The 27,521-nt window shown below is 42.2% G+C and overlaps 2 protein-coding genes across 2 annotated transcripts; both read left to right on the top strand.

Moving 5' to 3' along the window:
• adamts5 (ADAM metallopeptidase with thrombospondin type 1 motif, 5 (aggrecanase-2)) lies at nt 1-15,716 on the top strand. The gene is made up of 8 exons (XM_077723716.1): nt 1-1,123; nt 6,970-7,102; nt 7,172-7,339; nt 8,157-8,440; nt 8,516-8,699; nt 10,113-10,288; nt 11,203-11,378; nt 12,375-15,716. Exons 1-8 carry the CDS (start codon nt 155-157, stop codon nt 13,036-13,038), a joined length of 2,754 nt encoding a protein of 917 aa, XP_077579842.1. The 5' UTR covers nt 1-154; the 3' UTR covers nt 13,039-15,716.
• Nucleotides 15,717-17,546: 1,830 nt separating this feature from the next.
• Nucleotides 17,547-26,568, top strand: adamts1 (ADAM metallopeptidase with thrombospondin type 1 motif, 1). Its single transcript, XM_077712855.1, has 8 exons — nt 17,547-18,300; nt 20,575-20,915; nt 21,415-21,547; nt 22,281-22,750; nt 23,393-23,579; nt 23,655-23,833; nt 24,503-24,678; nt 25,530-26,568. The coding sequence occupies exons 1-8, from the start codon at nt 17,727-17,729 to the stop codon at nt 26,248-26,250; spliced, it is 2,781 nt and encodes a 926-aa protein (XP_077568981.1). The 5' UTR covers nt 17,547-17,726; the 3' UTR covers nt 26,251-26,568.
• Nucleotides 26,569-27,521: the final 953 nt, after the last annotated feature.

The raw sequence follows: 27,521 nt of genomic DNA, 5'->3' as shown, positions 1-27,521 counted from the left end.
CCGAGCGAGCAACAAACCCGAACGACCTCCCTCCCTTCCTCCCGTCCATCCCTTCCATCCAGACCCAAGTCCTAGACCCCTCCAGTCCAGGATGGACCTCCAAACAAGAGCCACAACCACCTAACCCAGACCTCATCCTATCAAAACCGCGACCATGAAGACTTGGTTTTACCCCCTTCTCCTCCTCCGGGTCTACTCGGCGTCCTCCATCGCCCTCTTCCGGGGTTTCTACCTCCCACCTGCCAACGGCTCACGACTCTCCCCGGCTCGCCGTACAGACGGGGTGGTCCAAACCGTGGACCGGATCTACAACGGTGGAGGAAGAACCGGATACCTCCTGTACCTGGACGGGACTCGCTTCCAACTCGACATGGAACGGGACTCCTCACTCCTCTCAGACCATCTCGGTCCCGCATCCCGTTTTTTATCCGCCGTGGGGGCCGACTCGGGTCGAGTCCTGAAACGGGACTGCGTCTACCGGGGGACTGTGGACTCGGAACCCGAATCCTTAGCAGTTTTTGACCTCTGCGGAGGAGGTTTAGAAGGATTCTTTGCCATCCGCGGGCTCCGCTACTCAATCGCGCCTATCGTCCGCGCGGGAGAGGGCGGAGTCACTCTCGCGCGCATGCGCACGCGCACATTACGTGACCAGGACGCCGAGCGCGCGCTCCACGCCTTCACCAAAGAGAACTTCCGGTTTGAAGCGTGGAAAGATGCAGGTGAAGGTTGTGGCACGCCGGAGAGGATGGACCCCAAACCAGGACCGGGTAGACTACATCATCCGGGACCTCGTCCCAAGAGGTCCGTATCCAAGTCTAGGCACGTGGAGCTCCTCCTGGTGGCCGACGCCAGTATGAGTAAAAAGTACGGGAAGGATCTACGTCATTATTTGTTGACGTTGGCCGCCATTGCGTCCAAGTTGTACGGACATGCGAGTATTGAGAACCCTATTCGGTTGTCGGTCGTCCGCGTGGTGGCGCTAGACGAGAAGGAGAAAGGCTTGGAGGTGAATAAGAATGCGGCGAGTACGCTCAAGAGTTTTTGTAAGTGGCAGAATCAGCAGAACCCGCTGGATGATGATCATCAGGACCACCATGATGCCGCCATCCTCTTCACTAGGCAGGTAAACAAAGGCAAAAAGTGTGTTTAAAAACTGCAACTGTACTTCATATTAATTTAAATTAACTGGATTTCCCATGACTACTCGTATTTTTGATTGATATGTTGTTGTTTATTCATTATTGGTCTTTATTTGATTGAAAACAAGCTCCGACAAGTGCCTTGATTTAAATGGAAAGTGCCACAACATAAACAGGTAGTGCCCTGTTGCAAGATGGCCAATATTTTTGACTGTCAATGCAGATGCTGACAAGAAGTGGTCAAATTGATCCATTGCTAACAGGAAGTAGCTTAAAGTTAGTTTTTTTGACCGTATAAACACCTGCTGACAGGAAGTGGTCTGATTGGCCAATTACTTACAGGAAGTGGCCCAAAACAGGAAGTTACCCAAAGATAGTCAGTATTTTTTTACTGTATAAACAACTGCTGACAGGAAGTGGTCCAATTGACCGAGTACTAACGGGAAGTGGTCCAAAACAGGAAGTGACCCAAAGATAGTATTTTTTTACCCTACAAACATCTGCTGACAGGAAGTGGTCCAATTTACCTTACACCAACAGGAAGTAGACATAATATACAGAAAGTGACCCAAAAATAAACTGGAAGTGGCCCAAAATCAACAGGAAGTGACCCAGAAATCCCCAAAATCAATAGGAAAAAACCCACCAATAAACAAGAAGTAAACCATAAATGCCCTAAACCAACAGGAAGTGAACATAATACACCAACTCCCAAAACTAAACCGGAAGTGGCCCAAAATCAACAGGAAGTGACCTGAAAATTCCTCAAATCCCGCAAAAAGTGACATTGAAAGCAAAAGTGACGTCTATAAGCCTTAAATTCAACTAAAAATGATCCACAACATAAAATGGGCGTGGCCTAAAGTGATATCCCGCCATTGACAACAATAGACGTCCAATCCGTGTCTCCGAAAAGGAAAAACTAGACTGCATTTCCTGGAAAACATCAGATTTTTCCCGCCACTGGGCCGAGCTAGTCAACAAAGTGGCGGGAAAAAAAAGGTTGCCGTGGCGCCAGGCGGCTTGTCGAGGAAGCGGCGCGGCAGCTTAGCGCCCGGGTGCGATTCCGCGGCGAGCCGCAAAAATCCACGCCGCCACCACCGCGTGTTGAAAGCGGGATGGATTTTCTGGGTAACTACTACATGCCATTTCTGGAGAAATTGACTGGGGCCTGCCTGCCTGCCTGCCTTGGCCCGTGTCCCCGCCCCTTTTGTCTCACTTCCTGTTCTTGGCTCATGCCCCGCCCATTTTGTCTCACTTCCTGTTGATTTTGGGTTACTCCTTGACCAATTTGGGTCTTTTACAGTACAATTTGGGGAGTTTTACTGGGCATTTATTGAACTTCCTGTTAATTTGGGCACTTCCTGTTGGTTCTGGGGTATATCCAGGTCACTTCCTGTTGATTTTGGGCTACTTCTTGGCACTTTTCTGTACAATTTGGGCAATTTTACTCATTCTTTCGTTACACTGTTTATTTGGCCATTTCCTGTTGATTCTAGGCCATATCCAGGTCACTTCCTGTTGATTTGGGGCTACTTCTTGACCAATTTGTGTCATTTCCAGTACAATTTGGGCCCTTCAACTCATCCATTCATCAAACATCCTGTTCATTTGTTCACTTCCTGTTAATTATGTCACTTCCTGTTAATATTGGGCTACTTCCTGTTAATGATGTCACTGCCTATTGATATTGGGCTACTTCCTGACCAATTTGTGTCCTTTCCAGTACAATTTGGACTATGCAACTCAACTTCCTGTTAATTTGGTCACTTCCTATTGATTGTAGGACATCCAGGTCACTTCCTGTTGATTTTGGGTCACTTCCTTTCCAATTTGGGGTACTTACGGGTCACTTTAAGTTACATTTGGATCTTTTCCAGTACAATTTGGCCAATTCATTCATCAACCGTGTTATTAATTTGCTCATTTCCTGTCGATCCTAATAAACACGTCACTTCGGCGCCATCTTGGGTCAGACCCTGCACCATTTCTCCATCATTTTCCAGTGTTTTCCCTCCCAGACATTCTTCTTCTTGTTCTTCTTCCCAGGAATTTCCAAATGAGATTCAAGCAAGAAAAAAGAAAACAAATCCCTCCCAAAAATTCCAACCCTTTTTCTTTCTTGGCGTTTTCCTGCCGGCTCTCCGCGTCGGCACATTTTTTGTTTTGAGAGCGTCAGCTGAAGCCGGCAAGAAAATAAACAGGCTAGCGAGCGCTAATTTAGCCTCTCTTTCACACACCTTTTTTTCCACTTCTCGCCACAACCGCACCTTTTTTCTTTTTTTTTTGCTCAAAACGAGCATCCGGAGTGCCGTCATTTGTTGGGGAAAAAAAATGTTTTTTTTTTTTGACTGGCCACCTGCTCGGACAAGCCCGCTAACCCGCTAGCGCTAACCTACCAAACCGCCATTTAACCAGATGCTAAAAAGTCACTTCATCAAGTTTATTATTTATTCTTAAAAACGTGCAATAACAACAAAAAGTTGTTTAATTAATAAGTAGATACCTGAAATGTCCCCAAATTAACAGGAAGTGACCCAGATTTTACAAGAAGTGACCTCAAATGCACCCAAATTAATAGGAAGTGACCTCAAATGGCTCCATATTAAGAGGTAGTGACCCATAGTGCCCCAAATTAACAGGAAGTGACTCAAAAATGCCCCAAGTCGACAGGAAGTGACCTCAAATGCCCCCAAGTCGACAGGAAGTGACCCAAAAATCCCAAAATTAACAGGCAGTGACCCATAATGCCCCAAATTAACAAGAAGTGACCCAAAAATGCCCCAGGTCAACAGGAAGTGACATCAAATGCCCTCAAATTAACAGGAAGTGACCCAAAAATCCCCAAATTGACTGGAAGTGACCCAATAATGCCCCCAAGTCGACAGGAAACGACCCAAATGCCCCAAAATAAATAGGATGTGATCCAAAATGTTCCCAATTCAACAGGAAGTGACCCAAAATGCCCCCAAGTCGACAGGAAGTGACCCAAATACCCCAAAATAAATAGGATGTGATCCAAAATGTTCCCAATTCAACAGGAAATGACTCAAATTGTCCCCTAATCACCCAAAAGTGAGCACAAATGACCAAGAAAATCACCTGACATGGCCCCCAATTGAACGCCGCCCACACAAGCCCTCTCCGGCACCCTCGACACGATAGTGTAGATATTTCCCGGGACTGTCTGGCTGGCCGCCGTCTCTGTTTGTTCAAGACGTATTCGGATATTTCGCACGTCACGTTTCGTCTGCCGTCTGCAGGCCGACGGACGGACGGCCTCGGCCCGACGTAACAGGAAGTGACACGGGTGCCCGTAGTTGACCCTCGTCAAGTCGAAAAAATAAGAAGAAAACATACTACATTTAGAAGTGAAACAAACCATTTTAACGGCCAAATATAAAACAGGAAATAACCCAAAGTTACAGAACTTAATTAACAGGAAGTTACCTGTATATAACCCATAATCTACAGGAAACTGCCAAAATAAAACAGGAAATAAGCCAAAGAGGCAAAACTGACAACAAATAATAAAAAAAGAACCCCAAGTCAACAGGAAATGACTCAAATATAACAGGAAATGGCCCAAAATCAACAGGAAGTCCCCCAAAATCAACAGGAAGTGAAGAAAAAATATCACAAAATAAAAGAAGTGCAGGAAGTGACCCAAAATCAACAGGAAGTGATTTAGAAATGTCCCCAAAACAAAGAATGAACCGGAAGTCACCCAAAAACAACAGGAAGTAACCCAAACTCCATTTTAAAACATTGTCCATTCACTTATTAAATTACCCAAAATCCATAAAAACATTTTTAGACATTCAATGGTCACTTCCTGCTCCGTAACGTCTGCAGGGGGTGCTGGAGCCCATCCCAGCCAAGCAACAGATTTAGCAACAGTTAGCCGAGCATGTAACTTAATATGTATTTTGTTACATACTAGTGGTTTTGGGACATTTATCCATCACATCCTGTCTGTTTTGTGTAAATTCTTTTATTTTGGTGGGTCATTTCCTGTTGATTTAGTTTCAAATCCTGTTAAAAACGTCAGCTAGCGCCCCTTTTAGCGTCCCTCCCTCCCCCAACGCTATTTGTGAGCGTCCACGTGCTATTGAGCGTCACGCATGGGCGCAGACGCGCCTGGGGGCGCTTAAGCCCACCCCTCACAACGATCCCCCCCCCCCCCCCATTGTGTCCATTGTGGCACGCATGGACGCATGTGGGCAAACATCCAAAAAGTGGGAGGAAGGAAAAAAACAAAGATGAACCATCCGTGAACTCTGTCTCTCATTTTCAGCGACCCGCAAACACGTTTGGAGAATCTATTGAGTGTTTGTGGGGGGAAAAAATGAACATGGAATTTCTGTAAAACTTGGATGGGGGATGCTTTCATATTTTTGCTCACTTTCTAGTAATTTTGCTCACTTCCTGTTGATTTTGGGTAACTTCCTGTTGATTTTGGCTCATTTTTTGGTCTTTTCTGCTGAATTATGGTAGATTTTGCTCACTTCCTGATTATAGTTGCTCACTTCCTGTAAATATTTCCTCTTCCTGTTGATTTTTGCTCACTTCCTGTTATTAGTCGCTCACTTCCTGTAAATATTTTCTCTTCCTGTCGACTTTTGCCCACTTCTTGTTGATTTCTACTTTCTCTTTATTTTTTGCTCACTTCCTGTTCAATTTTCCTAACTTCCTGTTCAGCATTGCTCACTTCCTGTTGATTTTTTCTTCACTTTTTGTTCATTTTTGCTCACCTCTCGTCAATTTCTGGTTACTTTCTGTTATCAGTTGCTCACTCCCCTTAAATATTTCTTCTTCCTGTACATTTTTGCTCACTTCCTGTTTATTTTTTGCTAACTTCCTGTTCAATTTTCCTCACTACCTCTTCATTTTTTCTCTCTTCCTGTTAATTTTGCTCACTACCCGTTGATGTTTCACTTGTTTATTTTTGCCAACTTCCTGTTCATTCGTACTCAACTCTTGTAGTTTTTTGCTCTCTTCCTGTTAATTTTGCTCACTTCCAGTTCATTATTTGCTCACTTGTTTATTGTTGCCAACTTCCTGTTCATTTGTACTCAACTCTTGTAGTTCTTTTCCTCACTTCCTGTTAACAGTATCTCACTTCCTGTTAATTTTGCTTACTTCCTGTTCAATATTTTCTCTCGTCCTTTTAATTTTGCTCACTCCCCATTGATCCTTGCTCACTTGTTTATTGTTGCCAACTTCCTGATCATTTGTACAGAACTCTTGTAGTTTTTTTCTCTCTTCCTGTTAATTTTGCTCACTTCCAGTTCATTATTTGCTCACTTGTTTATTTTTTCCAACTTCCTGTTCATTTGTACTCAACTCTTGTAGTTCTTTTTCTCACTTCCTGTTAACAGTAGCTCACTTGCTGTTAATTTTTGCTCACTCCCTATTGATCCTTGCTCACTTGTTTATTTTTGCCAACTTCCTGTTCATTTGTACTCAGCTCTTGTAGTTCTTTTCCTCAGTTCCTGTTAACAGTAGCTCACTTCCTGTTCAATATTTTCTCTCGTCCTTTTAATTTTGCTCCTTACCAGTTCATTATTTGCCCCATTGTTTATTTTTGCCAACTTCCTGTTCATTTGTACTCAGCTCTTGTAGTTCTTTTCCTCAGTTCCTGTTAACAGTAGCTCACTTCCTGTTCAATATTTTCTCTCGTCCTTTTAATTTTGCTCACTCCCCATTGATCCTTGCTCACTTGTTTATTGTTGCCAACTTCCTGTTCATTTGTACTCAACTCTTGTAGTTTTTTTCCTCACTTCCTGTCAATATTAGCTCACTTCCTGTCAATCTCCCTCGTTTGCAGGACCTCTGCGGCCACCACTCTTGCGACACCCTCGGAATGGCGGACGTGGGCACCATCTGCTCGCCGGAGCGCAGCTGCGCCGTCATCGAGGACGACGGCCTCCACGCCGCCTTCACGGTGGCGCACGAGATCGGTGAGCGCCCGGCCACGGGCCCCTCCCCCTAGACCGCCTTCCTCAAGCCCCGCCCTACTGCCCCTTCAGGCCACCTGCTGGGTTTGTCCCACGACGACTCGAAATTCTGCGAGGAACGTTTCGGCGTCAACAGCGACAAACGTCTGATGTCGTCCATCTTGACGTCCATCGACGCGTCCAAACCGTGGAGTCGCTGCACGTCGGCCACCATCACCGACTTTTTCGACGACGGCAATGGTGAGTTAGCTTCTGTTAGCCGCCGTTGTGTCGCTAACTTTTCCAGCTAAACATCGGGAAAGGTTTTAACGCCAGTGAGGAGTCAAGTTACGCCATATTTTGAAATGTTATGTTCATTCCAGGGACATTTTGGGTTACTTCCTGTTTATTTTAGGGTACTTCCTGTTCACTTTCTGTTGATTATCAGGCATTTCTCTTGATTGAGGATCATTTCCTGTTGATTTTTGGGGGCTTTGCTGTTTTATTTGTCACTTCCTGTTGATTTTGGCCCATTTCCCTTCATTTCCTGTTTTTTTGTGTCATTTCCTGTTGTTCTTGGGCCATTTCCGGGTCACTTCCCTTTTATATCCTGTTGGTTCACTTCTGTTTTTTTGTCACTTCCTGTCTATTTTCGGCCATTTCCAGTTAATTTCCTGTTTTATTTGTCATTTCCTGTCAGGTTTGGGCCATTTATGGTTCACTAGCTAAATTAGCCTATCATGCATGTTTTTGGAATGAGGGTGGGGCCAATTTTAGAGTGCTAAATTAGCCTAGAATACATTTTTTTTACAATGTGGGAGAGACAATTTAGGTTGCTAAATTAGCCTAGCATACTTGTTTTTGGAATGTGGGAGTGGCTAAATTAGCCTAGCATACCTGTTATTGGAATAAGGGAGGGGCAATTTCGAGTGCTAAATTTGCTAATTTAGCCTAGCATGCTAGTTTTTGGAATGTAGGAGCATTTTAGAGCTCTAAATGTAGCCGCCACGCTAACCCACTCGTCAAGAATCCCCTATTGACTAATTGGGTTTCCCCCGCCGCCCCGCCCATTCTGCAGCCGAATGCCTCCTGGACTCTCCCCGGCACCCCATCCCGGGTCCCGAGGAGCTCCCGGGCCAGAGCTACGACGCGGTGCGCCAGTGCCGCCTGGCCTTCGGAGCCGAGTACACGGTCTGCCCCGGAATGGACGTGTGTTGGCGCCTGTGGTGCGCCGTCATCCGCCAGGGTCACATGGTCTGCCTGACCAAGAAACTACCGGCGGTGGAGGGCACGCCCTGCGCCAAAGGACGCATCTGTCTCCAGGGCAAGTGCGTGGACAAGACGCGCAAGAGACATTACTCGGTAGGACTCTGTTGATAAGCCACGCCCATTCCCACGTCTGACGTTTTTTTTTTTTTTTTTGACTCTTTCTCGCAGTCGTCCAATCACGGGAGCTGGAGCTCTTGGGGTTCCTGGGGGTCTTGTAGCAGGAGCTGTGGGGGCGGAGTCCAGTTCGCCCAACGCTTGTGCAATAACCCGCCGCCGCGGAATAACGGGCGCTACTGCACGGGGAAGAGGGCTATTTATCGTTCCTGTAGCGTGACGCCGTGTCCGACTTCTGGTGAGTGAGTCAACGCGCTATACAAATTCTTTGGGTCACTTCCTGTTGATATGGGGGTATTTAGAGTCAATTTTGGGTTTTATGGGTCACTTCCTGTTGATTTTGAGGGCATTTTGAGTCACTTTTGGTTGATTTAGAGTATTTATGATCCACTTCCTGTTAATTGGGGCATTTATGGGTCATTTCCTGTTGATTTGGGATATTTCTGGGTCACTTCCTGTTGATTTGGGGGGATTTAAAGTGACTTCTGGTTGTTTGGGGTTGCTTTTGGGTAACTTCCTGTTGATTTGAGGTATTTTGAGTCACTTGCTGTTGATTTGGGGTATTTTGAGTTACTTCCTGTTTATCTTGGGTGTTTATGGGTCATTTCCTGTTGATCTGGGGGAATTTTGAGTCACTTCCTATTGATTTGGGGGCATTTTAGGTAACTTCCTGTTGATTTTGAGTATTTAGAGTCACTTCCGGTTTATTTGGGGTGTTTATGGGTCATTTTCTGTTGATTTGAGGGCATTTTGAGTCACTTTTGGTTGATTTAGAGTATTTATGAGCCACTTCCTGTTAATTGGGGTATTTATCGGTCATTTCCTGTTGATTTGGTGGGGTTTACGGTCACTTTTGGTTTATTTGTTGTGGTATTGGGTAACTTCCTGTTGATTTGACGCCATTTTGAGTCACTTTTGGTTGAGTTAGAGTATTTATGAGCCACTTCCTGTTAATTTGGGTATTTATGGGTTATTTCCTGTTGATTTGGGGGCATTTTGAGACACTTCTGGTTGTTTTGGGTTATTCCTGGGTCACTTCCTGTTGGTTTGGGGGGATTTAGAGTCGGTTTTGGTTAGTTTGGGGTGTTTTTGGGTCATTTCCTGTTGATTGGGGGGATTTTGAGTCACTTCCTGTTGATTTGGGGTATTTTGAGATATTTCCTGTTCATGGGGGCCACTTCTGGGTAACTTCCTGTTGACTTGGTGGCACTTCTTGGTCACTTCCTGTTAATTTTGGGCGTTTTGGGGTAATTTCCTGTTGATATTGGGCGTTTCTGGGTCATTTCCTGTTGATTTTTGCCGTTTATACGTCACTTCCTGTTGATTTTGGGCGTTTCTGGGTCATTTCCTGATGATTGTCACTTCCTTTTGATTTGGGGAACTTCTAGGTCACTTCCTGTTAATTTGGGGGCGTTTTTGGTCTTTTCCTGTCAGTTTTGTATAATTAACTTCTTATTGATTTGGGTTACTTAACAGGAGGTGACCCAACTGAATAGCCAGTGACTCAAAACAGGAAATTGAAACAAATTGGACATCAATGTCATCTACTGAGTTAGCACAGATGCTAATCTAGTGTCCTAGCAACCTGTCACTTCCATTTTTTAAGCAGTTTTCCTTCTGTATACCTTGTCCCGCCCCCTCCCCTCGTTAGCAAAGAGTTTCCGTCAGGAGCAGTGCGAAGTCCGCAACGGTCCTCAAACGGACCCCAAAGGCGTCAAGACCTTTGTGGAATGGCTCCCCAAATACGCCGGCGTCCTCCCCAAAGACGTCTGCAAGCTCACCTGCCGGGCTAAAGGAACAGGATACTACGTGGTCTTCTCACACAGGGTGAGCGCTAATGCTAATAATGTCGAAGCTAGGCTAAGCTAAGTGTTTTTGGTTTCAAGGTGATAGACAGGACCGAGTGTCGTCTGTATAGCGCTTCGGTCCTGTTCATTTTGGTTATTTCTTTGGCAAATTCCTTTTATTTTTGGTAATTTCTTAGGCAAATTCCTTTTATTTTGTTAATTTCTCAGGCAATTGCTTACTTCCTGTTAATTTTGGTCACTTCTCTTACAAATTTAGCTAATTTCCTGTTTATTTTGTTCTTTTGGTGTTTTTTTGGTAAATTTAGCTAACTTCCTGTTTATTTTGCTCTTTTTTGGTAAATTTAGCTCACTTCCTGTTTATTTTGGTCATTTTTGGAAATTTAGCTAACCTCCTGTTTATTTTAGTAATTTCTCTGATAAATTAAGATCACTTCTTGTTTATTTTGGTCATTTTTTTGAAAATTTAGCTCACTTCCTGTTTTTTTGGTCCTTTTTTTGAAAATTTAACTAACTTCCTGTTTATTTTGGTAATTTCTCTGATAAATTAGCCCAGTTACTTTTAATTTGGTCTTTCCTTTGGTAAATTTAGCTAACTTCCTATTAATTTGGTGTTTATTTTGGTAAATTTAGCTTACTTCCTGTTTATTTTGGTCATTTTTTTGAAAATTTAGCTCACTTCCTGTTAATGTGGTCTTGTTTTGGTAAATGTAGCTAACTTCCTGTTTAATTTTGTCTTTTTTTTTTGAAAATTAAGATCACTTCCTGTTTATTTTGGTAATTTTTTTGAAAATTTAGCTCAGTTCCTGTTAATTTGGTCTTTTTTGGTAAATTTAGCTAATTTCCTGTTTATTTTGGTCATTTCTCTGATTAATTGAGCTCACTTCCTGTTTGTTTTGTCCAAAACGTTCCATTCCTTCTTTTTTTTTGTTCCAGGTGATAGACGGGACCGAGTGCCGTCCGTATAGCGGTTCGGTTTGCGTCAGGGGCAAATGCGTGCGCACCGGCTGCGACGGCATCATCGGATCCAAACTACAGTTTGACAAGTGCGGCGTCTGCGGGGGCGACAACGCCGGTTGCGTCCGCGTGGTCGGAAACTTCACCAAAAAGAGGTGAGACCGTAGACCGAAGGTGTCAAAGTGGCGGCCCGGGGGCCAAATGTGGTCCGCAGAATCATTTTATGCGGCCCGACAGAGTAAATGATACATTTCTGTTTTAGGATAAAATTAAAATAAACAATATAGATGTATATTTACTCATTTTGCCCCTTTTAAATCAATAATTTTCATTTTTTAATCCATTTTTTCTGTGTTTTTAGTTCCAAAATCATATTATACAATCTAAAAATGTATTTAAACAAAAGCTCAGATAAACAGATCCATAAAAAAGTAATATTCAGGGATTTTAATCCATAATTGTCAATTTTTAACCCATTTTTTTAGTTCAAAAATCATTGTCAAATCTAAAAATATATAAAAAAAAAGGTCACCTAAACATTTTTTAGAGCTATCAAAAACGGAATATTTATATTTAACAATGTTTTTAGATTTTACGAAATAATTTATGAACTAAAAACATTAAAAATGATTAAAAAATCAAATTATGAATTAAAAGACACAGATCTAAAACAACGTTTATTTAACCTTTTTTTAAAATATAATTTTAAATTTTACAAAATGATTTTTGAGCTAAAAACACATAAAAAATGATTAAAAATGACAATTATGTATTAAAAAACTGTATTAAAATCCCTAAATATTCATTTTTTACAGATCTAAAACAATATTTATTTCATCTTTTTTTGAATATATTTTTAAATTTTACAAAATAATTATTGACCTAAAAAACACCAAAAAAGATTTAAAAAATCCAATTAGCAATTTAAAATGGTTAAAATCAGTAAATCTAATGTCCATCTATACTCATTTGAATTTAATCCTAAAACAGAAAGTCGGCACTCATGATTTATTTACTCGGGCCGCACAAGATGACCCGGCGGACCACATTTGGCCCTCCAACCGCCACTTTGACACCACAGACCATCCCCCTCTAAACCCAACTCCCACCTAACCACCATTCCCACCATCCCCCCCCCCCCCCCTTTTTAGCAAAGGCTACACCGACGTGGTGAAGATCCCGATAGGCTCCACCCACATCAAAGTCCGCCAACACAAAGGCAAAGACCAGAACCGCTTCAGCGCCTACCTGGCCCTGCGGCGACCCGGCGGCGAGTACCTCCTCAACGGCAAATTCATGATCTCCACCTCGGAAACCATCGTGGCGCTCAACGGCTCCGCCCTCAACTACAGTGGGTGGAGCCAAAGGGACGAGTGGCTCCACGGGATGGGACCCGGATCCCTTAAAGAACCTCTTCTAGTCCAGATCTTGGCCACGGACGCCAAAAAACCACTGGACGTCCGCTACAGTTTCTTCACGCCTAGCTTAGCGCCACCTAGCTTAGCGCGTTTGAAAGCGACCGCGGCGTCTGCGGCGGCGCTAACCGGCGCTACGTTGACGTCGACCCCGCCCCCAATCCCGACTATTTTGGTTCCCGCGGCGACGGCGGACGTCAAACCGTCCACGCCGTCCATGCCGTCCACGCCGGGACCCCAATGGGTGACGGGGTCTTGGATGGCGTGCTCCAGAACTTGTGACCCGGGCTGGCAAAGTAGGACGGTCCAATGTCAGGCCCGGGGCGGGAAGTTGTCCAAAGGATGCCTGCTCAATTCCCGCCCCTCTGCTTTTAAACACTGTTTTGTGAAAAGCTGTTAAAAGAGACTGAGGAAAAGCATGGAGTGTAAGGAGGAGAGGCCATTTTGGGGAAGGGCTGTATAGGAGAAAAGAGACTGAAAAGTGTTAAAAATGGGTTTATCGCATGAAATGTCTTTTAAAGGAGAGAAAATGTGTTTTGGAAAATATTAGTGTCTTTTAAATAGTGTAAAAACATTTAAAAGGGAGAAAATAGTGTTTTGTGTCTTTCAAACACATTTAAAAGCGCATTTTCTTCAATTCACATGACAGCAGTTTCCCTCCGAAACAGCAGATGGCGCTAATTAAATATCCATGTATCGACCTCTCGTCTGTTGACTTGCTCTAATCTGAAAAAAAAAGATTTTTCTTAAAAACTCTCTTTTGAAAGACACGTTTCATTCCAAAACGCACTTTTCCCCTCTCCTAATAGAAATATATTTTCCAAAAACACTTTTATTCCTCTTTAAAAAAACGAATTTCTTCACAACTCCACACTTGCGTGTGTTTGAGTCCCGCCTTTGCGGTCAAGTGTCAATCAAAATGCAAAATGCTAATAGACGCGAATGCTAAATGACTGCAGTGAACATGTTGATGTAAAACCAGAGTACTTAATAACGCACAAAGTTGGCTATATAGTTAGCATCTCTACCCGGAAGTAGTCCAGCAGTTAGCGGGGGTGTCCAACTCCTCCCCCTCCCTCCCCCAACACACCTGAATTAATCAGTTTGTGAGTTAGCTACTTTGGCTATGCTGGTCTAAAGAAACCGGACTTAATAGGGACCCTCGAGGACTGGAATTGGACACCCCTGCTCTATATAGTAAGTCTACCACTTTAATGAAACACATGCTAACGTTAGCGGCTAGCGTCAGAGCTATACCACTCTATACTGGTTGTTTAGAGTGTTAGCTATTATCCGGTCGGCTAACAACAGCACTTCAACTGGATATTAATGCTAATTTACGTCTGACTGGCTAACGTCAGAAACACAACGACGTCTATTAGATGCTAATGTTTGTTTATGTTTTATTGAGTCACGCTAGCCGCTAACGTTAGAGATACAATGCTGAATGTTGCTAGCTTTCGTTTGACGAGCACACACTGGTTGATGACGTCAGAGGTGCGCCAATCTCAACTGCATGTCGATTTTAGATGACGTCAGACAAGCTAAAAACATAAACAATGCCAGTTGTTAATGCTAACATTCGCCTGAAAGGCTAACAACAGAGATACATTGCTGGATGTTAATGCTAGCTTTCGTTTGATTGGCTTATATGGCGTTAGAGCGACACCATTCGCAACTGCATGTCGATTTTAGATGACGTCAGACCGGCTAACAACAGATACAATGCTGAATGTTAATGCGAGCATTCGTTTGAATGGTACTAGCGAATGACGTCAGAGGTTCGCCAATTTCAACTGCATGTCGATTTTTAGATGACGTCAGACCTTTGCCAACGACAGATACAATGCGTATTGTTCATGCTAGCTTTCGTCTGACTGTCTAATAACAGAAATACAATGCCGAATGTTAATGTTAGCTATTCAGACGAAATCTAACAACAAAGATACAATGTCGAAAACTAATGCTAGATGGCGTCACATTGGCTAACAACAGAGATACAATGCTGAATGTTAATACTAGCTTTCGTTTGACCGGCTAACATTAGCTGCTGACGTCAGTGCGACACCAATCTCAACTGCATGTCGGTTTTTGGATGACGTCAGACTGGATAACAACAGATACAATGCCGAATGTTAAAGCTAGCTTTCGTCTGACTTGCTAACCCGAAATAATAGCATTAAAGCTACAACAAACCCACTAATGTTCATGTTGGCTTGTATCTAACATGCTAACGTTAGCGACTAGCGTCTGTGATACAAAGATACTAATGTTAATGTTAGCTTACTGGATAACGTTAGCGCTACATTAAGATGTCCCGGATGTTAGCATATATCAATGTGTACTTGGACGACTACCTCTGAAAAATGACATCTACCAAATTACAGCTAGCATTTTTACGTCTACTTTTGTCCGCCATTTTAACTTTTTAACGTCATCTGCTAGCATTGGACGTGTCTTTTCATTTAAGGGAAATTTAGCAGAACTTATTTAGCCATTTTACCACTTACAAAACCAAAAACTCAGGAAAAAAACAGAAATACCATTTTTTTTTTCATTCTGGCAGCCTTGCTTTCACCGTTAACGACAAACGACGCGTTAAAACTCTTAATTTTGCTTCGTTTTGGAAGTATTTGTGTTTGTGAGTTATAAAAAATGCAAATTAAGACAATACACTGGGAAATTTCCATTAGTGTGCACTAAACGTGTATTTTGTGTACTTAAAGACATTATTTTTTGGGGGCGGGGTCTGACAAATGTATAGAAATGCAAAAATAACCAATTTAAACCGAATTAATCTTTAAAAAAAATGACAATCCCGCTAAAAAAAGTCCAAATATGTAAATTCCACTGTAAAAAATGGACGATTCCGACCTATTCCGAGCGATTTGCCGACAGCCAATCAGCACTGAGCTTGTAATTTATTCTTTGTATAACTTTAAACGTGTGAATAACAAAGTAACCGGATGAAGTTTTATTTATTGTAGCTATTTTGTATCAGATGACTATTTAACGTACAACTATGCAGAAAATCCTTTTTTGCCATCTATGTATATAAAATATCCTTATTTAAAAACAGTTTCTTCTGTTTGTCATTTTTTGTGTGCAAATTTATTAAAAAAACATAAAAGAGAAAAAAGTGATTCCTCTACTTACGAAATGACTTTTGTGCAATACCTCTACTTACGAATTCCCTATTTTGTAGGTAGAGGTTTTTTTCACTTTTTTTGTGTACGTAAACAATAAAATACCTACTAAACCACAGGTGTCAACGTGGCGGCCCGCGGGCCAAATGTGGCCCGCCGTATCATTTTGTGCGGTCCTGATCTAAAAAATATATTTAACAAAAGCTCAAATAAACATTGTTTTAGATCTATAAAAAAAAACGGAATATTCAGGGATTTTAATACAATTCTTTTAATCCATTTATTAAAAAAAAAACTAAATATTATATCTAAAATGGTCCAGCCAAATTATATAAAGTATAGATGTATATTAAATTTCCTTATAGGGATTTTAATCAGTTCTTTTAGTTCATTTATTTAAAAAAATCTTTTTAATATTAATTTGATAGTGTGCATATTTTTAATGTTTCTCCCAAAAAATAATATCGACAAAAATTAATTTGAAATATGACGCAACAGCGCCACACTATGGCGAAATCGTCAATGTCAAAATTCAACGTTTATCTCTTTTCTTGGCTCGCGTCTGACATCTGGTGGCTTTAACGTGTACTGCATTTCCCAGTTATCCATTTTGACTTCAAATTTTTTTGTTTTCTTTGGACGTTTATCGCCGTCCATGGCAAATAATATTATTTTATGAATTTTTTTTAACGCCGATTGGACACTAATAAGGTTGTCGACATATTTACGAAGTTTTAAAGTTATAAGTTGAAATATGATAATTTTACAGAGCGTTTATGTATTTTAAAGCTTCTTTTGTTCGTCTAATGCAGTAATTTTTAACAAATTGGTTTAATTTAACCATTTTAAAAGTTCTCAATTTTCCCATGTGTTAATATTTATTAAGTAAACTTTAATTATTTATCAAGAATAGCTAAAATATTAAAAAATAAGCTAGTTTGATAGCTTTTCCTTGCTCAAACATGGACGTTTATCCCCGTCATTGTCGATCAACGCTATTTTATTGAAATAAAAGTTAAGCCAATTGATTAGGAAGAATGTTTTTAATGTATTTATAAAGTTTTAGCGTTGTACGTTTTAATTTGACAAAGTTAGGGCGTGTTTAATGTAAAAAACGGCTTTTTTAAAGCGACTCTGATGACGTCATTGGCAACGAAGGGGTTAAATGGGCTTTTTTTGGTCGTTTTAACGTTATTAACGGCGATAAAATTGCTTTTTGTGGAAGAAAATGGACGTCTATAACCGTTAATGGCATTGAAATCATTTACGAGCGGGAATCCACGTCCGCGCGCGAGGGTGATTGAGTATTATGACAACCTGAAAAAGTTTTGGTTACGCACATGACCTGGCCCCTCACTTCAAAGTACTTGGGGGGAAAGGGGCGGGGCTTCCCAGCGGGGGCGGGTATATAAAGCCACTCTCTCAGTCCAACACTCAATTTGCAGCGAAACCATCTGGAGCTTTAACTAAATAAAAGCATTTGAAAAGAGAAGCTGCTGCTTTTGGGTTTTGGGGAGGTTTTAGGACTTTTGGATTACTATTGAGGACCGTTTTGGTGGTTTTGGGGGACTGGATATTGACAAAAACTGTATTATTTTAAGCTATTTCGGGGAAAAACTGCATTTTTTAGAGTTTTTTGGGGAAAAATTGCATTTTCTTTAGATTTTTTTGGGGAAAAACTGCATTTTTAAAAGTTTTTTGGGGGAAGAACTGCATTTTTAAGAGTTTTTGGGGGAAAAAGACTGTTTTTTAAATAGTTTTTTTGGGGGAAAACTGTACTTTTAGAGTTTTTTGTAAGAACAGCATCTTTGTTGGGTTTTTGTTGTTGAAAAACTGTATTTTTTGGTAGTTTTTTTGGGAAAAAACTGCATTTTTGAGGATTTTTTTGGGAAAAAAACTGCATTTTTTAAACGTTTTTATTTTTTGGAAAAAAACGATTTTTATGATGAGGTTTTTCTACTTTTCTCTTGGTTTTTTGCTCCAGCTATGCAGTGCTTGGGAAGAGAGTACCGTAGTCCCGGTCCTCGTAGACCCGAAGACCAGTCCACTTGAAGAAAACCAGACCAGAATCTTCAAACTGGACGCATTTGGACGAGAAATGCTCTTGAAACTGGATCCAGATCACCACTTTTTGGCCCCGGGTTTCGTCTTCCAGGTCTTGGGCTCCTCCAAACCGGGTCGGGAGAGTCCGGACCGGGACCGCTGCTTCTATTCGGGGACGGTCAACGGAGACGTGGACTCGGGGGCCGCCTTCAACTTGTGCGCCGGTCTCACCGGCGGATTTTACTGGGACGGGGACGACTACTTGATCCGGCCCGCCGAGGGGAGAGACTCGGGGGAGGGGGCTCACTTGATCCGGAGGAGGGCCGGGAAGGGGGACGTGGACGGGGGCGGGGGGGCCGCCAAGTGCGGGGTCCGGGAGGACGAGAAGAGGGTGCCGGACACCACCGCCGGTGGAGGAGGAGGAGGAGGAGGAGACTCCAAGACGGCAGACAGTGTTAAAGCCAGGCTCACTGGTGAGTACTCTTGGTTTTTTTAAGGGCATTTTTTATAGTGGAGGGTTTTTTTTGGGGGGGTGGGGTTAAAAAAAAGAAAGAGGAAAAAAGTAGGAGTGGTGTACATTACACAGTATATCTTGCACATAGGTTTGTTTGTATGTGAGTATACATGTGTGTATATGTGTGTATATATAAAATAAGTGTCTGTGTGTGTGTATGTATGTGTGTGTGTGTATGTATATATATAAAAATGTTTGTTTGTGTGTGTATATATATAAATTTGTGTGTATAAAATATTTTGTGTGTGTGTGTAAAATATTTGTGTGTGTATGTTTGTGTGTATATATATATAATATTTGTGTGTGTGTATATATAAAATATTTTGTGTGTATATGTAAATTTGTGTGTATGGGTGTATAAAATATTGTGTGTATGTGTGTAAAATACTTGTGTGTGTGTATATATATATATATTTATAATAAATGTGTGTGTATGTTAGTGTGTGTATATATAAATTTGTGTGTAGGTGTGTGTATATATAAAATAGTTGTGTGTTCGTGTATATATACATTTGTGTGTGTATATATATATATATATATATATATATATATATATATATATATATATATATATATATATATATATATATATATATATATATATATATATATATATATATATATATATATATATATATATATATATATATATATATATATATATATATATATATATATATATATATATATATTTGCGTGTGTATATGTAAATTTGTGTGTCTCTGTGTATGTGTATGTGTGTATATAAAATATTTTCTGTGTGTATGTGTATAAAATATTTGTGTGTGTATATATAACATATTTTGTGTGTATGTGTGTATATGTAAATTTGTGTGTGTCTGTGTGTGTGTATAAAATATTTGTGTGTATATTTATAAATGTGTGTGTATGTTAGTGTGTGTGTGTATGTAAAAAATATTTGTGTTTGTGTATATTTACATTTGTGTGTAAGTGTTTGTGTGTACATGTGTGTATAAAATATTTTGTGTGTATGTGTAAAATATACTGTGTAAATGCATATATTTATATTTACCCATAATATATGCATTATTGTGTATGTGTGTGTACATATAGTTAAATTATATACATAGAAACATATGTATGGGTAAGATATACGATGCATATATATATGAAATCTGACTACAAATGGCTGAAATTTAGTGTAGAAGAAAAGTCACCAATAGCTAGCTAGCTAGCTACAAAGCTAGTAATTCTATGTGTTTTATTGGGGGAGGGGTCGTGAGGGGATTTAAGTGGTGTAAACGGAGCTCCTGGTACGGAAATGTGGCGGCGCCACCTGGAAAGGATTTTCTCCTGCGCAATTGGCCTGCCAAAAAAAAAAAACAAATTCCCAGAATTCATCTGTGTTTCGGACTAAAATGCCGCCATGGGTTGGAAGTAGGAGATTCGGCAGCGTCCCACTTCATTCATCGCCTCGTTGAATAAAAACAGGACTTTGGCAAATTGGAATATTGGCAGAAATATGTGCATGATCAGATTAAAGCCACCAGGGGTCGCCATTTCAATGAGAAGGATAGAATCTACATTGGTTTATTAATTGGGTCTTATCGTTCTCTTTATTTAAAATTGGTAAAAATATCAACAGAGATTTGAGACAAAATTGGTTTCCATATTGGCCACCAGGCGTCGCTATTTCTATGGAAACCCTCATTGATTCAATATTCGCATCCTTTTCAAAATTAAAGATCACTAAAAAAAATAAAAGTAAGAAAATATAATAACTGAGTCAGACACCAAAACAATTTTATTCGTGACCACCAGGCGTCGCCATTTCCATGGAAACCAGCTTATGCTCATTTATTTACCACATTAATTCATCTTTTTAAAAAAATTAAATCGATAACAAATGAGTAGTATCAGACCCATAAACAGTTTTAATTTTGACCACCAGAGGGCCCCAATTCCATGGAAACAGACAATCCCCATTATTCAACATCTAAGAAATCCCTTTTCACAATTAAAAAAAAAGTAAAAAATAACTCAAATCCAACCCCCAAAACACTTCCAATATTGACCACCAGAGGTCCCCATTACCCCCAAAACCAATTTACCTCACCCCACAACTTCATCCCCTCCAAATATGAATATCACCTTAAAATAATGCCCCATTGCATAGCCCAAAAACACTTCCCACCGCCACCAGCAGGCGTCCTTCCCCCAACCAATCAAGCACCCACAACCTAACCTAATCCCCACCCTTTTTCCCCCGCAGGCCGCCACAGGAACCGCCGCTTCGTCTCCACGCCGCGCTACCTGGAAATAATGCTAGTGGCCGACCAATCCATGGCCGAGTTCCACGGCGCCGGCTTGAAGGCGTACCTTCTGACCATCTTGGCGGTGGCGTCCCGCCTCTACCGCCACCCCAGCGTGCACAACTCCATCACCCTGGCGGCCGTCAAGATCATGGTCATCTACGAGGAAGAGCGAGGTCCCCAGGTGTCGTCCAACGCCGCCATGACGCTTCGCAACTTCTGTCAGTGGCAAAAGCAGCACAATCCGCCTAGCGACAGACATCCGCAACACTACGACACCGCCATGCTCTTCACCAGGACGGTAAGTCCAAAGGCAGTCTTACTAATGTCTGACCCAAGATGGTCGCCATATGCGCACACCAGAGCTAACTCAGGGCACCTCGCCCTATGATTTGAGAATCGAGGCAAAAAATATGGCGAGATGACAATTATTGAGACATTAGTCACAGAATGGTGGGGTGGTTAAGTGGTTAGTGTGTCAGTCTCACAGATTTGGGGTACTTAGTTCGATCCCGGTCTGGTGAATAAGTGGTTAGTGCGTTCGTTTTGCAGTTCTGGGGTAATGTGTTTAATTTCGGTCTGGCGGATAAGTGGTTAGAGTGTTAGCCTCGCATTTTTTGGGTGCCGTGTTCGATCCTGGCCCGATGGGTAAGTAGTTAGTGCGTTAGCTTTGCAGGCTTGGGGGTCTGGGTTTGAAACTGGTCCAGTGGAAAGTGGTTAGTGCATAGCCTCGCAGTTTTGGGGTGCTGGGTTCAATCCCGGCCCGACGATTAAGTAGTTCTGTGTGTACCCCTTTTTAGGACCTGTGTGGCGCCCATTCCTGCGACACCCTCGGAATGGCCGACGTGGGTACGGTTTGCGACCCGGACAGAAGCTGCTCCATCATCGAAGACGACGGACTGCAAGCCGCGTTTACCGTGGCTCACGAATTGGGTCAGTACAACGTCCAAAGTCCAGAGTCCAAAGTCCAGTTCTACCTCTAAAATACAAAAGATTCAGGTTACAAAATATCCAAATTTCATAAGTAGAGGTACAACTATCGTAGCAACATGCTATGTTAGCAACACGTTGTTAGCAACATGCTGTGTTAGCAACATGCTGTGTTAGCAACATGCTATGTTAGCAACATGCTGTGTTAGCAACATGCTGTGTTAGCAACATGCTATGTTAGCAACATGCTATGTTAGCAACATGCTTTGTTAGCATAATGCTATATTAGCAACATGCTATGTTAGCAACATGCTATGTTAGCAACATGCTATGTTAGCAACATGCTATGGTAGCAACATGCTGTGTTAGCAACATGCTGTGTTAGCAACATGCTATGTTAGCAACATGCTATGTTAGCAACATGCTTTGTTAGCATAATGCTATATTAGCAACATGCTATGTTAGCAACATGCTATGTTAGCAACATGCTATGTTAGCAACATGCTATGGTAGCAACATGCTTTGTTAGCAACATGATATGTTAGCAACATGCTATGTTAGCAACATGCTATGTTAGCATCATGCTATGTTAGCAACATGCTATATTAGCACTAGCACTAATGTTAAAGATTCAGGTTACAAAATATGCAAATTTCCTAAGTAGAGATACAACTATGTTAGCAACATGCTATGTTAGCATTAGCGCTAATGCTAACGTCCCTTTTTCCCGCCACAGGCCACGTGTTGAACATGCCCCACGACGATTCCCAGCTTTGCTCCGGGGTCAACGGCCCCCACTGGGGCTCCCACATGATGGCGTCCACCCTGTCCAACCTGGACCAACGGGAACCCTGGTCCCCGTGCTCCGCCCTCATGGTCACCACCTTCCTGGACAACGGACACGGACAGTGTCTCCTGGACAAGCCGGCCGAGCCCCAGGCGGTGGCGGCGGCGGCCCCCCCGCCCCTCCCGGGGACGGTGTACGACGCCGACCGGCAGTGCCGCTTGACCTTTGGCGAGAGTTCGCAACACTGCCCCGACTTGAGCACCACTTGCTCCGCCCTGTGGTGCACCGTCACCACCTCCAATGGGATCCTGGTGTGCCAGACTAAGAACTCGCCGTGGGCGGATGGCACCCCCTGTGGGCGGGGCAGTTACTGTCTGGCCGGGCACTGCCTCACTGAGAGTCAAGCTTCTAAACAGCAGGTTAGAGCTCCGCCCCTAATGGCTTCTGTCCTCTCTGTACATTTTGTAGTCAGTTCCTGTTGAGTTTGGGACACTTTTTGGTCATTTCCTGTCGCGTTTTGGTATTTAATTGGTGACTTTCGGTGGATTTTTGCAATTTACGGTTACTTCCTGTGGACATTTTGGTACTTTGCGGGTACTTCCTGTTAACTTTTGGTATTTTCTGTCACTTCCGATGGATTTTTGGGTACTTTCCGGGCACTTCCTGTTGAGTTTGGGTATTTTTATGGTTACTTGTGGTAGATTTTTGCTATTTTACGTTTACTTCCTGTAGATTTTCTGGTATTTTTCGGCTATTTCCTGTTGAGTTTTGGGCCACTTCCGGTAGATTTTTGCTACTTTACGGTCAGTTCCTGTGGATTTTTTAAAATTTTGTGGGCACTTCCTGTTTATTTTTTTAGTACTTTGCGGGCACTTCCTTTCATGGATGAGTCTTGTAGAAATGAAGTTACTTTTAGATGATTTAATGGTATGTTATGCTAACATTTTGGATCATTCCTGTCTTTTTTGGGGGGCATTTCCTGTTTATTTCTCACTTCCTGTTGATTATCTTTGTTTTCAATCAGATTATAACCTAGCATTCCTACTTTGTAATCTTTCCAGATTCCCGTAAATGGCGGTTGGGGCACCTGGGGCAGCTGGGGCGACTGCTCCCGCACCTGCGGGGGCGGAGTCCAATACTCCTACCGCTCCTGCGACGCCCCCTTACCCAAGAACGGGGGCAAGTACTGCGAGGGCAAGAGGATCCAGTACCGTTCCTGCCACACCGACGCCTGCCCCGATACCAACGGTGAGTGTGGGCGTGTGGGCGGGACTTAACTCCACTCGGGGGTGCCGGTGCTAAGTCTGGGCTTTCCCGCTTCAGGTTTGTCGTACCGGGAGGAGCAGTGCCTGGCTCACAACGACGCCTCGGCCCAAGTGTCTCTGGGGTACGGCGACGGCGTGGAGTGGGTGCCCAAGTACGCGGGGGTGTCGCCCAAAGACCGCTGCAAGCTAGTCTGCCGGGCTAAAGGGACCGGATACTTTTTCGTTCTGAAATCCAAGGTGAGTCACTTCCTGTTGGTTTTGGGGCATTTATAGATCACTTCCTGTTAGTTTTGGGGCATTTTAGGGTCACTTCCTGTTAGTTTTGGGACATTTATAGGTCACTTCCTGTTAATTTTAGGGTCAATTCCTGTTAGTTATGGGGGATTTTAGGGTCACTTGCTGCTAGTTTTGGGACATTATTAGGGTCACTTCCTGTTAGTTTTGGGACATTTATAGGTCACTTCCTGTTGGTTTTGGGGCATTCCTAGGCCACTTTCTGTTGGGGATTTGGGACATTTTAGGGTCACTTCCTGTTAGTTTTGGGACATTCCCTAGGATACTTCCTGTTGGTTTTGGGACATTCCCTAGGTCACATCCTGTTAATTTTTTGGGTCAATTCCTGTTAGTTTTAGGGCATTTTAGGGCCACTTCCTGTTAGTTCTGGGACATTTTAGGGTCACTTCCTGTTAGGTTTAGGACTTTCTTTTAGGTCACTTCCTGATAGTTTTCGTACATTCCCAGGTCACTTCCTGTTAGTTTTGGCGACATTCCTTAGGTCACTTCCTGTTAGTTTTGGCGACATTCCTTAGGTCACTTCCTGTTAGTTTTGGGCCATTTCTAGGTCACTATTTTTTTTATATTAACATGGCAAGTATTAATAGATGGATTTTTCTCTGCTGCCCTCAGGTGGCGGACGGAACGCCTTGCAGCCCCGATTCCACCTCGGTTTGCGTTCAAGGCCAATGCGTCAAAGCCGGCTGCGATCGGGTAATCGGCTCCAGCCGCCGATACGACAAATGCGGCGTTTGCGGGGGTGACGGCTCCACCTGCAAAAAAGTTTCGGGCTCGCTGGAACGTGCCAGGTCAGTACTACAAACTTTTTAGTCGAAAAATACAACTCCATCAGTCGTTATCGTTAAAATATAACATTGAAGAAAAGGGATCGTAGGTAGAACGTATGTATGAGTAAGTAGCGGGTGGCCATCTTAGGTCAGTGAACCTCCAGCAAGGGATTCATTTTCTGTAAACTTGCTGAATTATTGACTTGTCTACAAACATATTGGTTCATCGAAATTGGCATTGATGTAACGATTTATTTATTTGAAATTTTTCCAATTGTCAATATTCCCCGTTTTTATTGTGATATATTTTTAAATAAGACAAAAGTAAGTTCTGATGTTATTTTTAATTTAGCGACACATATATACTTTTTTTTTTACAAAAGTGTATTGTTTTTAATTGTATTATATTTTTAGATAAGGAAACTACTCTAGTCATTTTTTTAAGCTTTTTAAAAGTATTTTAAAGAATACATTTAAACATGCACTGTTATTTATATAAATACGGTAATCCCTCGAATATCACGGTTAAACTAGAGCAGACATGGCCGCCACCATTGAAAAATCGCATAGTAAGCTCACCCGTATTATAACTTTTTTTGAGTCCTACCTAGTAACAAGAGTGCCTTCTGCTTACGAGTTATGAATTTTCACATTTTATGATTTTTTTTATAAAAAATAATAATTTTTAAAAATCAATCACTCGTCTATTAGGACCCAACCGCCATTTCTGACCACCCTAAAAAAAATCAACTCCCTACGTTGCACGGTTTTGACAAACTTAGCGAGAGAATCTTAACATACCCGCATAAATCATGTTTTATACGGATTATAGCCAAAATAACGGCAAAATGTTGACCTTTTGACCTCAACAGACCCGGTTACCAAGACGTCGTGACCATCCCGGCGGGCGCCACCCACCTAGACGTCAAGCAACGCTCCCCCGGCAACGGTCGCCAGGACAACAGCTACCTAGCCCTCCGGCGACAGGACGGCACTTACCTGCTCAACGGACAATACAAACTCACCACCATAGAGTCGGACATCGCCCTGGGGGGGGCGCTGTTGCGCTACAGTGGATCCTCCGCCTCTCTGGAACGCATACGTAGTTTTTTCCCGCTCCCGGAGGCCATTACGGTCCAAGTTTTGTCGGTGGGGGAGTCGCCAAGACCCCGAGTCAAGTACACCTACTTCGCCCCGCGGGGGGACGCTAACTCCGCCCCCCGCCGCTCCGTCAACGCCATCCCGGATCTGGGCGGAGCCGAGTGGAAACTAGCGGAATGGGGGCCGTGTTCACGGACCTGTGGGGGCGGAGTCCAGCAGAGGGAGGCGGAGTGTCTGGACTCCCGAGGACGTCCGTCCCGGGAATGCCCGGAAGAGTTGCGACCAATGGCGTCGCGATCCTGCGCCGCTCAAGAGTGCCCCTCCTGGCAGCTCGGGGAATGGTCGGCGTGCTCCAAGACCTGTGGGCGGGGCTTCCGGAAACGACGGCTAACGTGTGTTGGCGGCGATGGACGCGCGCTGGGGTTGGGTGGTTGTGATGGTAAAGAGAGACCACGCCCCCTGCTGGAGTTGTGTTATCAAGGGGCTTGTTGAGAAGCTCCGCCCCCTCCACCCATGGAAATTGGAATGGACTGTTTACAGATACAAGGGGGGAAAAAATATTGAAAAAAATGTTTCTTAAAGAGCGCCCTCTGGTGACATAGTTAAAAAAACAATAACAAAAAAATATTTTTTTAAATTAATAATAATATAAAAATAGCAATGCTCATATCTCAGATTTGTCTCGTATCTCAAGAAAAAATACTTGCTCATAACTCAAATTTTATCATATTTTGGGCCACTCGTATGTCAAGGTATCAGTGTAGTAAACTGCGGGTGAAAATGATTCATAAATTGGGGTTATTTATATTCATTCATATAATATGAGTATAAATGACTAAATTTACCCATATTTTTTTAGTCTACAGCATTATTTTTAAATTCTTAAAATTCTTAAACTTATGGGTGTGATATTTCCCCGCATTTTTACTTCGCAGTGGGTATACTTATTAATTTTAAAATTACTGTAATAATAAAAAAAGACAGTGTAATTTTCAACTCTGCCACCAGAGGGTGCTCAACACACTGTCCTAGCTGGGCTGGACTTACTTTAACGCTCGTGGAGATTTACTGTGACATACACAAATGTATGAATACAGGCAAAAATATGTCATATTATACTTTAATATCCCATCAGGTATGGAAATGGAGATTTATTATGAACTGTCAGTCAACATTTATTTATCATAAACCTGTAGCACTTCACTTTTGTTGTGATTTACCAGCGGCACATTGTTAAACTTTCTCTTTTTTTTCATTATTTTATTTTATTTTGATGTATTTTTAGCCATTTTTTTTCAAACCAAAGATTTTTTGTGGAGACTAAAAGAGGGACTTGTCTCCTTTGTATTACTTCATAAGGAAGTCTCTCCTGCCTTCCAAGAAGGCTTTTTTTGTGCATTTTTAATAACCAAACATTATTTATTTTTGTACAGCCTGTGAAAGTGTAATCACGTGGCCATTTTTTTGTTGTAATATTATTTTATTGGTTTGGGAGATGACAGAAGGAAGTGGGATATATTTAGGATAGTATTTATGCCATGTTTTCTATATATGTATATGGTTCTTCATTGGTTCTTGAATAAAATATTGATTATGAAGACGTTTGGGAAGATATTTTGATAGGATTTTCTTGTAAGAAAATACTGTGAAAAATAATATTTTTAAATATTATATTTAAATTTTCAATTATTGTTTTAAAAAGGAATAATTCTGGAGATTTTACGTTTTTGAAAGCACTATGTACTGACTGTTTTGGAAAAGTA

The sequence above is a fragment of the Stigmatopora nigra genome, chromosome 1, assembly GCF_051989575.1.
Source record: "Stigmatopora nigra isolate UIUO_SnigA chromosome 1, RoL_Snig_1.1, whole genome shotgun sequence".
Taxonomy (NCBI): domain Eukaryota; kingdom Metazoa; phylum Chordata; class Actinopteri; order Syngnathiformes; family Syngnathidae; genus Stigmatopora; species Stigmatopora nigra.
Note: the sequence above shows the minus strand (reverse complement) of the source record. Positions and strands in the feature narration are given on the sequence as shown.

Bases quoted from the DNA above. Each gene is read 5' to 3' on its own strand.
- adamts5 (XM_077723716.1), top strand. From the start codon at position 155: ATGAAGACTTGGTTTTACCCCCTTCTCCTCCTCCGGGTCTACTCGGCG. The intron at 7,103-7,171 runs GTGAGCGCCCGG...CTGCCCCTTCAG, and splicing joins CACGGTGGCGCACGAGATCG to GCCACCTGCTGGGTTTGTCC. The intron at 8,700-10,112 runs GTGAGTGAGTCA...TCCCCTCGTTAG, and splicing joins GACGCCGTGTCCGACTTCTG to CAAAGAGTTTCCGTCAGGAG.
- adamts1 (XM_077712855.1), top strand. From the start codon at position 17,727: ATGATGAGGTTTTTCTACTTTTCTCTTGGTTTTTTGCTCCAGCTATGC. The intron at 20,916-21,414 runs GTAAGTCCAAAG...ACCCCTTTTTAG, and splicing joins CCATGCTCTTCACCAGGACG to GACCTGTGTGGCGCCCATTC. The intron at 22,751-23,392 runs GTTAGAGCTCCG...TAATCTTTCCAG, and splicing joins GTCAAGCTTCTAAACAGCAG to ATTCCCGTAAATGGCGGTTG.